The sequence below is a fragment of the Nematolebias whitei genome, chromosome 3 (genome assembly GCF_014905685.2).
Source record: "Nematolebias whitei isolate Nwh7 chromosome 3, NemWhi1, whole genome shotgun sequence".
NCBI lineage: Eukaryota > Metazoa > Chordata > Actinopteri > Cyprinodontiformes > Rivulidae > Nematolebias > Nematolebias whitei.
The window spans coordinates 39,853,970-39,868,586 of NC_056500.1; the positions used below are offsets into that span (position 1 = coordinate 39,853,970).

Below are 14,617 nucleotides of genomic sequence, written 5' to 3' on the forward strand. Positions count from 1 at the left end.
ATATGAAAGTTTCATTTTTATCATTACATTATGGAAAATAATGACCTTTATCACAATATGCTAATTTTTTGAGAAGGACCTGTATTATGTTATCTAAAATATTCTGAAGAACACTGCGTACAAATCCCCCTGAACATAAGAGGACCGGTGGTGGAAGTGGTCTCCAGCTACAAGTACTTGGGTGTACACCTGAATGACAACCACAGCTGGAGCAACAACACCACCAGCCTGATCAAGAAAGCTCATCAGAGACTCTACTTCCTCAGACGGCTGAGGCGAGCTGGTCTGGGAAGCTCAGTCCTCACCTCCTTCTACAGGTGTGCAGTGGAGAGCATCCTGTGCTCCAGCATCAACGTGTGGCATGGAGGCTGCACAGCTACAGAAAGAAAAGCTTTGCAGAGAGTGGTGAAGGCTGCACAGAAGTCTGTTGGAGTCAGCCTCCCCACCATCACAGACATCTACACCTCCAGATGCAGGAAGAGGGCCACCTGCATCATGAAGGACCTCACTCACCCAGCACACACACTTTTTGCCCTGCTCCCCTCAGGAAGGAGGTTGAGGAGCATTAAGTGTAGAACCACTAGACTGAGGAACAGCTTCTACAATCAAGTTGTTAGACTCATGAATCTCTAACTAGAACAATCACTATGAAAAATCACATCATGTTGCTGCTGATCAGTTTCATGTTGCTGCTGATCTGTTTCAATGTTGATGTGTTCATGCATGCTCATCTGCTCACAGACTCATGTTCATGTTTGTACTGATGTTCAATGTTTTTATGTCATGAGTGCTTAGTGTATATTTAGTTGATGTTTTTCTTAGTTCATATCTTAGATGTTATTACTGTTTTTTCTTATACATTTTATTGTTGGATGTAACTGGGACCCTGTGTACATAATTTCGCTCCACCACATGTACCACATGAGGTGCGAATGACAATAAAGACACTCTGACTCTGACAAATATTTGAGAAATGTAGGTACATTTTCAAGCTGTCTGTAATGAAAATATTGTAGGTTAAATGTTGATTTTTTTTTCTATGACCTATGTCCATTTTTAGAAATCAGAGCAGCCAATGTGCCACACCAATTTTGTTTTATTGGTGAGTATGTATATATATCAGTTTGGAGCTATATATATATATATATATTTTTTTTTTTTCCATTTAAGAAAGTATAACAATAATTGCTTAACCTAATGAAATGTATACGCTTAGGATAACTTTTATGCTTAAAAATTATGTATAAAAGTGCTTGCTCACCATAGAGTTATTATAAGGCTATAGATACTCACTAAAAACAAATTAGTTGTAGTAGCAATATCCTTGTATTCTAACCCCTTTCATTCAACCTTTATTTATACAGGTTAGTCTCCTAACCCTACCCTACTGTTGAACAATGAAAATATGTTCTGACTGTTAGTCCGTGTGTATTTGATGCATGTTTTCATGAGGCGTGTTAGAGATGTAATAATGGAATCAAGCGCACGTAATTACATGCTTTTACTTTGAAAGTATGACGCAGAGAAACGTGCATACGTCAGACGTCGAGACGTCACGGTTGCTGTGGAGGATCTTATGCGCTGTCTGGCTGTGAGTGAGAGCAGAAAACGGTCTCCTCCGTTAAGTTCTGGCGGTGGTCGGGAAAGTTACCAGAGAAACGGTTTTTTTTTTTTATCCGACCAGCACCGCCTTAACCCGGGTCTCAGACATACGTCAGAAGAGTCGGAGCCGAACCTGTTCGTGTCGACGACGAGTCCCGTGTAACGGAGAGAAACCAGCTCGATAACGGACTTTCGAGGTAATGTTAGCTACCTTTAGTTAGCCGAGGCATTTCGGTCATTTACAGCTGGCTCGGCTCGGTTCGGTTTGTTCTTGGTGTTGAGTAAAACGAGATGAAACGGTGTTTGGATGAGTTTTTAGCTGGTCCGGGCTGAGGTGTGTGAATATAAAGGAGCCATTGATCGTCGGGCGGGACGTGGCTGAAGAAAAGCCTCTTTATTTACCTGTAAACTGGTGAAAAACATAAGTTTGGATCAGAACATGAAACTGTTCAGACATGCTATGGGGGTTTAACTTCTCTTTCTTTTTATCCATTTGTTGATCTTTCCCAGTTTAACCTAAATCATCCCATTTGATTTGTAAAGATAACGCATCTAAATTGCTTTTTAACAGTTCTCCAGTTAAAGCTGGGATTACTGAGATGTTTGAAAACATTAAAAAAAGTCAAATAAATCCACAGCCACTTTGATAACTGCTGTATAATTAGCTTTTTAGTGATTTCTGACCTCAAATTGTGTGGAGGTCTTTCATTTCTGCAGAGCAGAGTTCTTACTCAACTTATAAATGAGGCTTGATGTCAGCTGTAACAAGGTCACTATTTATTCCCCCAGATGTTCCAGATAAAGAGGATCTGTTGTATTGGAGCTGGGTACGTCGGTGGTCCAACATGCAGCGTCATCGCTCACATGTGTCCAGAGATCACGGTGACCGTCGTGGACGTCAACGAGTCTCGCATCAAAGCCTGGAACTCTGACACACTGCCCATCTACGAGGTACGATATCAGCGGTGCCGTGTGGTTAAAAACGGAGGCAAAGGTAACACAGGATTATTTACAGCCTCTGGTAAAAGTTTAACTGGGGGCAGTTGGCCACAGTTCACCAGAAGCTGTGCTGGTTGACTCTTTGACACACCTGGATGAAGCCAGTAAGTTTTAACTCACATTTACAGACACTGAGTTTAAATACATCCCAGTATGGCATGATTGTGCACAACCAGGGCTTAGTTTGTCAACCGATCGACGCCAGAATGCAAATAGCGAGCAGAACGGTTGGGGGGGGGGGGTCCTCCCCCAGAAAAAATTTGAATAAAGTGGATGAGATTTCCTGCATTTTGGTGTATTTTAACAAGTTGTTAAACATCTACATTTACCTACAATTGTAAACACTTTGCTTCTGTCAAGCACACTACCAACCCCCTTACTTGACGGTTCCAAGCCGACTCTTCTCCGCTGAATTCACTGTCCGACTCCACATGTGAAACCTCCAGGGGCCTCCTCCTGGCTCCTGCCCACGTACGACTGCCTGGTTAGCTCGACACTCACCCCCACCACTCTTAGGGGGGAGATTTTTTTAAGGGTAGAGGCGGAAATGCAACTTGAAGTGGCAGCTCGTATGTGATATTAAGAAGTCGTAAGTGGCTGTTGTGTTTAAAATTAGTGTTTATGTAATTTTTTTCAGTTTACATATCCAATAAGTTTTATTTGTTCAAGGCAGTCATATTTCTTCATAAAGTTATTATTAGTAAGCCCGAGAGTTAACGGATCCAAGCAAACAGTTACCAGAGTGCACCCTGTAAAAATAAGAGAGTTCCTGGATCCTGTTCTGGCAGGATCCGGCTCAAATTAAGCCCTGCGCACAACGTAGTCTTAAGATTTTACCCAAATAGCAAAAACGCCATCATTGGTCACCATAAGATGATCTTAGTTTAATTCTGTCATGAAAGGCACTCCTTCAAGGAACGCTCGGCAAGTTATTATTTAAAAGCCACGTCTCAGGAGACTTGTCTGTTTAAGAAGTTTCTCTTGGTCGCAGTAGTGAGTCAGGAGACGTTTCTAGGCGGCTGCTTCAGTCGTGGTTGCTCTGGACTCTCTGAGCTCTCACAGACCAAATGACACATAATTAGTTCCAGACTCTGTTGCAAGTTTTTTAGCGTCAGCTCAGACCACAAGGTATTGCATCATCGTTACTACTCTTGGTCTTTGTTAACATGTCTCACATCTGTGGCGTGTTCCTCCCCCCCCCCCCCCCGCACTTTCACTGATAAACTCTCTCACTTCCTGTCATTTCAGCCAGGACTGAAAGAGGTGGTTGAATCATGCCGAGGAAAGAATTTGTTCTTTTCCACAGACATAGACTCAGCCATCAGGGACGCTGACCTCGTCTTCATCTCTGTGAGTCTCTCGCTCTGGTCTGAGCACACCTCACACTGAACCACTGCGTCAAAACCGTGTCAACATGCCGTGACTTCACCTCTTCCACAGGTGAACACCCCAACCAAGACCTACGGGATGGGGAAGGGTCGGGCAGCGGACCTGAAGTTCATCGAGGCGTGTGCGCGGCGGATCGTAGAGGTGTCCGACGGCTACAAAATCGTCACGGAGAAGAGCACGGTCCCGGTGCGAGCTGCCGAGAGCATCAGGCGGATATTTGACGCCAACACCAAACCCAGCCTCAACCTGCAGGTCTGCCCTTCCACACATTCACAGCTCTCTATCAGTTTTTTCTTGTTTCTAAACGTATGAAACTGTTTTAGGTTCTGTCCAACCCAGAATTCCTTGCAGAAGGAACAGCGGTGCGGGATCTAAAGGAGCCGGACCGCGTCCTGATCGGTGGGGATGAGACAGCTGAAGGTCAAAGGGCAATCAAAGCGCTGTGTGCCGTGTACGAACACTGGGTCCCCAAAGCACGGATCATCACCACCAACACGTGGTCGTCTGAGCTCTCCAAACTGGTGAGGAAGAACCCGTTCAACCGTCCATAATGGATCATTTTAATGAACCTGAAGATTTCTTTATATTTATTTAACAAATATCATCAACTTAGTTGACTAAAATAAAATGCTGCAGCTCCACAGATTTACCATCTCAGTTGTAGAAATAAAGCCGATGATAAAACCAAAACCCTCCATGTTTGGTGAATTTAAACATTCCCTGCTGCTGTGCGCAGGCAGCCAATGCCTTCCTGGCTCAGAGAATCAGCAGCATCAACAGCATCAGCGCTCTCTGCGAGGCCACCGGGGCTGACGTGGAGGAAGTAGCCAAAGCCATCGGTATGGACCAGAGAATAGGCAGCAAGTTCCTCAAAGCCAGTGTTGGTAAGAAGCTTCACCTCTAAATACTGAAACTTGTTAGACGTGGTGACATTTAGTGGCAAAAAATAAATTAAATCCCTGAGACCGCAGCTATCTGAATATATTATCTTTTATTCAAGCGTGTATTAGAGTATGTGTAAAGATTAAAATACTTTAGAGGAGTTCTGTGATCCTCAGTGTTACTGTACCAACCCGCTGGATGAACTTAAACAACCGATTTGTGGCTCGTCCATCCAGGTTTTGGTGGCAGCTGTTTCCAGAAAGACGTGCTCAATCTGGTGTATCTGTGCGAGGCCCTCAACCTGCCCGAGGTGGCTTCCTACTGGCAGCAGGTGAGGAACGAGTACAGCTCTTCTGGAGGGTTGGGCTCCCTGTGGTTTACGTGCTGGGTCTGGTTTCTCTCAGGTGATCGACATGAACGAGTACCAAAGACGGCGCTTCGCCTGCAGGATCATAGACTGTCTCTTCAACACCGTCACCGGCAAAAAGATTGCTCTGCTGGGCTTCTCTTTCAAAAAGGACACGGGTGACACCAGGTCAGTCTCATCAGTTCTCCATTTCATTTTAATAAATCCATCTGATAAAACCTTGTAAAACTGACCTCTGTGAGTCAGAGTGCAGGTAAACTTGCAGAATCACTGCTGACCTTTTCCCACTACTTGGAAGAGTACAAAGTAGTTTGCCGTGAACTATCACCCTGATCAGTTTATGCTTCCGTTTGTTTCGCAACTGCAGAGAGTCGTCGAGCATCTACATCTCCAAATATCTGATGGACGAAGGAGCCAAGCTCTTCATCTTTGACCCCAAGGTTCTTAAAGAGCAAATTATTCATGACCTCTCGCAGCCCAACATCTCGGAGGACAACCCTGAAAGAGGTGTGTGATGGTTTATTGCATGTTAGTGTTTATTCAGGCTAACAACGTGTGCTCTAAAAGGAGAGGATTAGTTGAACTGTTGTTAACCAGTTATCTTCTCGTGAGCTGGAGGTTCAGTCAGGTCAGCACAAAGCATGAAAGCACTCTGTTAGGACCTGAGCTCGTTGCACAGCTTTGAAATAAAACAAGCAGAGATGCATCAAGGCGTGCAGTTCCATCGAGAATAACATGCTGTGACTTTATGTAGCGGTACACTAAATATTAATTAGAAATTTTAAATTAAAAAAACTGCACGAGAAAAACTGGAAATCAATGGGATTTTAGTGAAACGCGTGAGAAACTTCTTGGAGCTCCACAGCTCGGACGGACTTCACAGCAGAAACATAGTTCAAGGTTTAAACGGTCACAGAAAGATGGACTTTATCATTAGCTGTTTTCAGAACAGAAAACATCTTAAATCTTTTTGATTCTTATTTAACTTTTCTACTACTTCTCCTTTATTTGATACACTAAAGGCTCCCACATGCTCGGGCATACTGTGTACTCCATGACACTGTCCGCAGACGGTTGAGACTTCATACTCCAGCATCCACCCTGACGGGCTGCAGACCAGCTCTGCAGGCAAGGGGCGTTTACCCTCAGGACAAATTGAGGTCACCGATTGGTCATTTGCTGACACCTACTGGATCGATTGACAGGTCACCAAAAAAAAAAAAAAAAACGAGAGGCAGCCCAAAACAGTCTGTCGCCGGGCAGTTTGTTGTGCGACACGGAGTACGTGTATGTGCTCATAAAAATTGATCTTTGCACGGACATGGCTTGCAGATGTCCGCTTCGAGATCACGTCGAGTCTAATCGGGTACGCATGGACCTCTGCGGAGTGAAGTACGTATGTGGCAGCCTTAATGTCGCCATTAATATTTTTCATTTCAAGGACAGGTTGTGATGCTGTTGCACCGTATGTACAAGTACAGACGTTAATCATTAATATCCTGAGTCTGAGATAAGGTTTAAGATAAAAAAAACAATTTGTTGTTGCCACTCAGATTTTAAAAAAAATGTCTCCAAGCAGCTAAACGGGTTGTTGGTTCCCCAGCTTGGAATGAGCTGAACAAAAAATTCAGACCAGCAAAAAATAATATTTTTTAGGGGAGGCAGAATAAAAGCTGATGGATTTGTAATCATCAGTCCGTATTATCGAAAGGTGGGCGATAATGTTTTTCTGTGAGCTCGATGGTGTACTTAACAAAATATCTCCTAATCCACTGGATGAGTGATCCCGAAACGTTCAGGGAATAATCATCTCACCTGAATAACCTTTGCAGCCAACCCAATCCAAGATGGCTGCCACAACCAATTGAAAACATTAAAAATTTGCCATAATTCTTTCAGCGTCACCGATTTTGAACAATTTGACGTAACTGTTGAAAGACATTCACACCATGTACTTAGGAGGGTGATGTTATTTTCAAACGTTGACAAAAACACCTACACAATGATTTTATTTAAAACGCAGGTTTAAGGCTGGCGGGCAACGTGATTCTCTAAAGTAACGCCACGTGTATCGTTTGGAGCAGTCATCAGTGTTTCTTTATGGTTTAATAATTTGTAATTTTGGCTCGTGTGTCGTCTTGAGGAGGTCGTTCCCAAACAGTTCACTTCCTGTTTTGATTTCAGTGTCGGAGCTGGTGACGGTGACGTCTGACCCTTACGAGGCGTGTCAGAGCGCTCACGCTCTGGTCATCTGCACCGAGTGGGACATGTTTAAGGTCACGATCACGTTCAACTCCTTGAAGTCTGACGACTGAGCTGAAACGTTCAGGTTTGTAACTGTCCCCACCCCCACCCGCAGGAGCTGGACTACGAGAAGATTTACAAGAAGATGCTGAAGCCGGCCTTCATCTTTGACGGCCGCAGGGTGCTGGACCACCTCCACGCTGAACTCCAGTGCATCGGCTTCCAGGTGAGCAACATGGGTTTAACACGGGTACGGTGCATGGAAGACACAACGCTGACCTCCTCTCTGACTGCAGATCGAGACCATCGGGAAGAAGGTGACCACGACGAGGATCCCCTACACCCCCGCAGCCGTTTGTGCTCGCACCCCAGCCAGCGAACCCCCCACCAAGAAGGCAAAAGTCTGAAGCGGAGACGTCAACACATTCCTCTCTCCACCTTTTCATTTCAACAGCAGGGAGGGGGGTCTGAACAGTGTCCTCCCCCCGTTAGCTGACCCGTGTGAGCAGCTGCTTCTCTGCAGAGGACGGAGGGGGCTGAAATAAACCAGCTTTCATTTAAAAACCTTCCAGTACGCCCAGCGCTAAACCAGTACACCGTTTTGATACCGTTTATATCCCAGCTCCTCCACGTCCATTCTGTAGATCCAAACACGAGGCGACTTCTTACTGTAATCGAGTTTTATTCCTAATGGCAAAATTTTATACGATTTTTGTTACAAATATTTTTGTATAAATCATCTTACTGTATGTTAATCTTCAGCATCACCAACTGTTTACTTACAAAGGGCCAATGCAATAAACTGATGTTTGTCTTTTGATTTGTTCATTATTAATCTGAGGTTGGAAAAATGATCTGAAAAGCACCAAATATATAATAAAGACTTTTAATTGTTTAGATAAACACATTTTAGAGATTAACTTCATTTAAAACGACCATATGCACGTCCTTAACTGGTAAAACACCTTCACGAGCTGCTTCAGTGGTTTCCCCTCCTACACTTTTATAACGTACACAACTTCCCTCCTGAGTGTTTGAAAGATGATCAGCCATTATCAAACAATCCAGGCCCAGCGGAACTGGTTGTGGAGGTTGTACTGGGAGTAATTTAACGCCTCCTGAACACGAGATGTGAAAGTACTCTCCTGTCCTCAGCAGGTTGTATTTTCTCCTGACGGTGACATAATCTGCTCACCTGAGTCACCTCTGGATGTTTTCTGTGGTTCAGCTGCCACAGGTGGAGACTTCAGAACAAGAGCTGCTCCGAGATCAGTTTCATGTCACCGATGCACAAATCAGCACTTTTTTATTCTTATTGAAATATATTAGTTTTTTCTTGTCAGAGTCGATGCTGGAAGAAATGACTGGAAACTTTTCAATCTGTTGCAGCGATTTCTGTTTTTCTCTTTTTAAGTAGATTCTTCAAGAAGAATTCACCTGTGAAGGAATAAAAAAGATAAAATTATTTCTACCTTTGTGTTTGTAAAAGATTCTTATTTAACAGAAAAACTGAATACAATAGCCATGAAGGGTTTTGTTTTTTGGAATTACCGATCTGCTATGGAAGGTGTGTGACCACTTATGTCTGAGTGTTAGCAAAATATCTCATAAAGGACTGGATGGATTATACTGAGACTGTCAAGTGAAGATAAACTAATTCAAAATGGCTGCCACAGCTACCTGACCCCTGCAGACACAAACCTCGGTAACTTAAACTCAGGTTTGGTGTGGTAGTAGCTGAGAGTCATCCACACCTCAGTCTGAGAGCTAACAGATCCCACGTCTTGAGTTAAAATTCTAGCGAGCAAGATGGAGGGAATTTTATTTTATTTTTTTAGTAAAATGTCTGTTTTTAAATGAGTGGACTAAAAACATGAGTTTACTTGTTGAGTTTTTTTACTTTAGCTACACGATTTCTGAAAACACATTTGACTCGTCGTGAACGACAGGATGAGGACTCCTCACCTGCTTTGTAGGAGGAGCGGACCAGCGGCCCACTGGCTGTGTAGATAAAACCCATTTCATTCCCCACGTTCTCCCAGTGGGCAAACCTTTCAGGAGTGACGTATTCCTCCACCTAAACCCAAACACACACATCGCCTCTGATATCAGATATTTTCCTGACGCAGCTGCGCCCACGTTAAATGGGGATGTGTTGAGGTTTACCTTCAGGTGGCGCTTCGTGGGCTGCATGTACTGTCCCAGTGTCAGACAGTCCACTCCGGCCTCTCGCAGCTCTGTGACATCAACACACCGTCGCTGTCAGAAAACTGCAGGAACAGTGTGTGTGTGTGTGTGACTGCAGCTTCTACACACCCCTCATAGTGTTGATTATCTGCTGCTCGGTCTCCCCCAGTCCCAGCATGATGGAGGTCTTGGTGAGCACGCCGGGTTGGACCATTTTGGCGTGTTTGAGGACGCTCAGAGACTGGTCCAAGTTTGCTCTGGGGTCACGGACGTACCTGGAGACAGGTTATACTCATCAGTAGCAGGTAAGAGAAATCTAAAGTCAAAGGAAACAAGTTCAACTACAATGTTTTCATTCTTCAAGCTCAACCACATTTAATTAATAAATGTGATCTGCTGCCACCTGCTGGTCGGAGTGGGCTACAGCCCGCATTTCTGAGACTGAAATCTGTTTAAGGTTCACTAATGAGAAATCAACAAGCTTAAATAAATACCTTCCTGAGCAGTGGACTGGGAATTAAATGTTATATCTGTCGACTGTGTGGAGGTGACAAGGAAAATATGTTTATCCTAAAAAAAAATATCAGTGATCCTCATTTAGAACTTAAATAAATGTTGGTATCTTGATCTCCAAACTTAACGGTTGTTCCATAAATATTCAGCCTGCTGGATTTTTATCAACCAAATGTATCCCTTTCAAATAATAACTTGTATGATTCTTAGAATAAGTGACAAGATGTTCCCACCTCTGTGCCATATTTATTTTCATGTTTTGTCTGAAGGCATTAGATACACAACTCATCCTGGATTGAACAAGAATTGGACAATAAAAGTAAAGTGCTGTGTGTTATCATCCTTGTATGTTCCCATACAATGGTGAAATTAGTTCTCTGCATTTAACCCATCACACCTGGGAGACACTCAGGTGGAGCAGTGGGCAGCTATGCAGGTGCCCAGGGAGCAATTGGGGATTAGGTGTCTTGGTACTGGTATATGTGGAAAATGTTTGCACGGCTGTCAAGGCCAGTATGATGCGAGTGAAGGTGGACAATAAAATAATGTGCGCAGCCAAGAATGTAGTTTTGTGAGCCGTGCACATAAAAATCGACCGTGATTTTCAAAAACCGGTCGTTCAAAATGTCACTACGTGACCTGCTGGTCAAAACCTCAGAATCCTGCAAGACTGCAACAACAAAATGTGGCATTCTTCAACCGTCGCAGCCGACTGGGACCGTGGGGTTCAATGTGCACGAGCATTTCTCTCTAGTCATAATTTAAACAAATGTAATGAATTTTAAATTTTATGCTTCTTCATGCAACTTGTGATCCCTGAAGCATTTTATGCAAGCGAGGCGTCAAATGTTCCCTTTTTTTTTACTAAAACCCAGCTGTGCTGAACTAAACCTGCAGCACACCCGTCTGGTGAAACGCCGAGGCAAAGTGCTTCTTTTGAATACCGTTGCAGCTCCCGCACCGTCTCCACGTTGTGGGCGTACACGTCTAACCCCGACAGGGCGATCTGCTCTACGGCTGCCAGGTCACCACGGAAATCTGGGGTCAGACATTCAACCAGGATCTGAGGGTTTCTGGATGAATGTGACAAAAACAAAAAAACACTAAGGAGTGAAGTGCTTGTGCCAAATAACAAACGAGCCATCCAGAAGAGTTTTACCTTTCCTTCAGGTTAGAGACAGTCTTAGCAAAATGTGCTGCTCCTCCATCTGCAATGTCTGTCGGTAAACATCGTGATCGGATCAGAACAGACTCGTGGTTTTGGTCGCGGCTGACTTTAAACTTTTTTACCGTCTCTGTCGACCGAGGTCAGAACCACGTAGTCCAGCCCCCAGGCAGCGATGGCCTCGGCTGTGTTGTACGGCTCGTTTGGGTCCAGAGGAGGAGGCTGACGGGCCGTCTTCACGGAGCAGAACCTGCACCCACGGGTGCACGTGTCTCCCATCAGCTACATGCAGACACAAAGTGAGAATCTTCTGCTTCAGACACGTTCTAACATGAAGACATCAAAGTTTGGTTCTACTAATCGCTGCGCTTTGTTTTAATAATGGGCAGTGAATCAGAGACTCACCATGATGGTGGCTGTAGCTGTGGCGTACTCTCCCCCTCCCCAACATTCCCCGATGTTTGGACACCTGGCCTCCTCGCACACCTGAGAAAACGCACGGAGATATTTCAGCGGTTATCTGTAGGCGCTGTCGGAAAGGTTGAATCTTTGATGTTACTGGAGTCAAACTGATCAAGTGTCAGTTTGTTCCTCCTCGTTCATTTAGTTCAGAACGTGACGGGGTCTGGGTCTTCTGACGCTCACCGTGTGCAGGTTCAGGCCTCTCAGTGTGTTCTTCAGACGGTTGTAGTTCTTTCCGATGGGGATCTCCGTCTTCAGCCACGGAGGAAGCCTCAGCCTAAGGACAACGCAGAGCAATCAACAGACGAATTCATCAATTAACTAAATATCTGTGGCCTGTGCTGCCAAAACCAATCAGACTGGGCCCAGTCTGCAGCACAAAAAGCACAGATTTTTGCTGTAACTGAGATTTGTGTAAAGATTTAGTCCATAAAGACCCCACCTACACATCCCAGTAACTAAAATGACACGAACGTCCTGATCCACCTTTATACTCTAACAGGTATGTCTTCAGAAACAATCCTTTGTCTTACAACTCTTATAATTATTTTAGAAGTTTACTGTAGGTTTTTTTCTGCCAGCTGCTGTAGCAACATGAAACCTGCCACATGATGTCTTCAAAGTGAAGCTTTTAAATAAACATCTGGATTTACCCGTTTCATCAGTCCAGACCATTTTAAAAAGTTTTAGAACAGCCTTATCGAAAACAAACCTTGCTTGTTGCCAGGCCAGCTGATAATTCACCAAATTTAAACAAACTACGTCTCATTTTGAAGCTTTTAAAATGGAGAATTTGTGAAAAACTACATTTTGAAAAATTCCTTATTGTGATTCATTTTGCTGTTCTGCATAACGTAAATGTAAACGTATATTAAACGTAATGTTAATGTAACTTAACATATATTCTTTAATATACCGTATTATTTTACATTATTAGTGTATATCTTAGATCCTTGTATACCGACTCTTTTTATACTTTATGTTTTTGTTATTTTTGGGTGTAACTGGGACCCTGTGTACACAGTTTTGTTCCACCTCGTGTACCACATGTGACGTGAATGACAATAAAGAACCTTGAACTTTTTGGTTGTATAGATTTAAACACTTTGTTTGATTAAGCAGGAATTCTACAACAGAATAAAGATTGTGTAAAATAAATGAACCAGCACTTTGTTCCGGTCGGTAAGACCTGTTTGAGCAAACTGTTCAGTCTGCAATCTCTCTTCTCTGCTCAAACTACTGAAAACCATTTAAAACATGATGCTACAGACAAGGTGCTGCAGAAATAGCCAGTTAATTATATTTTAGTGATTAGAAGAGCTTTAAAACTTTAAATAAACTCCTTTGTACACAGACCCTCAGTGTAATGTAGACCAGTTAAACGATTTATACTCAACATCAAACTAATACTCCTTTAGTCCATCTTCGACTGAGCTTGAAACAGAATTGTTTTTTGAATATTTTATTCCACACTGTTTGGATGCTGTGCTGTATTGATGGTTTTACTTCGCACCTTTCTAAAGTTGAGGTAATGATCAGAACAGGACCCAGAAATCTCAACAAGTTGAAGAAACGACGATGTGAACGAGGGGCAGGAGCGAAACGAGGAAGATGGTGTGCACGTTTCTTGCCTTTGATTGCCATGAACACAAGATCAAGTTGATTGACTTTTGCATCACATGTGGTACACGAGGTGGTACAGGAATTATGTACTCGGGGTCCCAGTTACACCCAAAAATATCTAAAATATAATGTATAAAAATAAACAGTATATAAGGATCTAAAATAAACTGCTTCTTTTTGTACTTTATTGCTATTTTTGACTTTGGTGTTTCTGAATATAAAGTGACTGGAATGATGATGGTCTCTGGTGTTACTGGGGTCACTGGGAGTGCGTCTTGGCTTCAGGAGCATCTTTTGACTGACAGGGACTGCAGACAGAGCGGGAGGTGTTTTAACAGGGACTCGTTTAAAGTGGTGACACTAATCTTAATGATTCAGCCCTGACATGAACACCTGACAGGTGACTTCCTGAACCCCGTGTACCTCTCTCCTTTCAGTCTCCTCAGGTTGCCTCGGTACTCGGCCCACTTGCTTTTCTCCGAAAGTTCTCCTGAAATAAAGTCCCGCAGGTCGGGCCCATCTTGGCTCAGGAGCTCCTTCTTCCTCTCGGCCTGGTCCGGAGAGGACTCTGATGCGGTTGACAGACAGCTTGTGTAAGCCTAAAAACGAACGGAGAAGTTTCCATTTGGCTTTTTGTGAAGTTGGGAACAACAAGCGGTCAGTCTGAGTTTACCCTTTGCTCGCGTCGCCTGAGTTTTACCTCCGTGAAGGCACCCACTGCGACATTAATCCCGGTTTTAGAGAGTATTCGAGCACCGAGGTTAAACACTCACATGTGAGATGGATCTGGGGCTCAACCGTAGGTGGTTTGTAGAAAACCGAGCCGTCACACAGCAGCAATGTTTCAGCAGCTCCATGACTTTAGCATGCTAGCAGCAAGTACCCGGCGATCGTCTTTCTTTGCTCGGCTGCTCTGGTCTGGTGCTGCATTCAAGATGTAATAACAAAGTTGGAAATGTAATAATATAATCATAAAAATGTCAATAATAAAGACTCATTTATATCTTATGATTTTGCTTATCCTTATATAACAAATAAATGTACTACTTATAATGATGTAGTAACATTATTTGGTCTACAAGGATATTTTCCCCTCTCTTAGAAAATGAAAATTGAAGTTTGTCCGACGAACTTTAAATGCAGCCAACGAAACAACAACCCCAAATCCCCGGACTTTAAAACAT

The 14,617-nt window shown here is 43.5% G+C and overlaps 2 protein-coding genes across 2 annotated transcripts; one reads left to right on the forward strand and one right to left on the reverse strand.

Annotated features, from left to right (window-relative positions):
- Window positions 1-1,539: 1,539 nt before the first annotated feature.
- Window positions 1,540-8,303, forward strand: ugdh (UDP-glucose 6-dehydrogenase). The gene is made up of 12 exons (XM_037698256.1): window positions 1,540-1,799; window positions 2,392-2,553; window positions 3,850-3,951; window positions 4,042-4,242; window positions 4,314-4,511; window positions 4,727-4,874; window positions 5,109-5,203; window positions 5,277-5,407; window positions 5,607-5,746; window positions 7,424-7,515; window positions 7,599-7,709; window positions 7,780-8,303. The coding sequence occupies exons 2-12, from the start codon at window positions 2,392-2,394 to the stop codon at window positions 7,888-7,890; spliced, it is 1,491 nt and encodes a 496-aa protein (XP_037554184.1). The 5' UTR covers window positions 1,540-1,799; the 3' UTR covers window positions 7,891-8,303.
- Window positions 8,304-8,426: 123 nt separating this feature from the next.
- On the reverse strand, window positions 8,427-14,347 carry lias (lipoic acid synthetase). Its single transcript, XM_037698257.1, has 11 exons — window positions 14,207-14,347; window positions 13,857-14,032; window positions 11,994-12,087; window positions 11,754-11,834; window positions 11,474-11,630; window positions 11,343-11,400; window positions 11,128-11,256; window positions 9,800-9,945; window positions 9,650-9,720; window positions 9,449-9,560; window positions 8,427-8,920 (listed from the first exon to the last, which is right to left on the reverse strand). The coding sequence occupies exons 1-11, from the start codon at window positions 14,288-14,290 to the stop codon at window positions 8,859-8,861; spliced, it is 1,170 nt and encodes a 389-aa protein (XP_037554185.1). The 5' UTR covers window positions 14,291-14,347; the 3' UTR covers window positions 8,427-8,858.
- Between the last annotated feature and the right edge of the window lie 270 nt (window positions 14,348-14,617).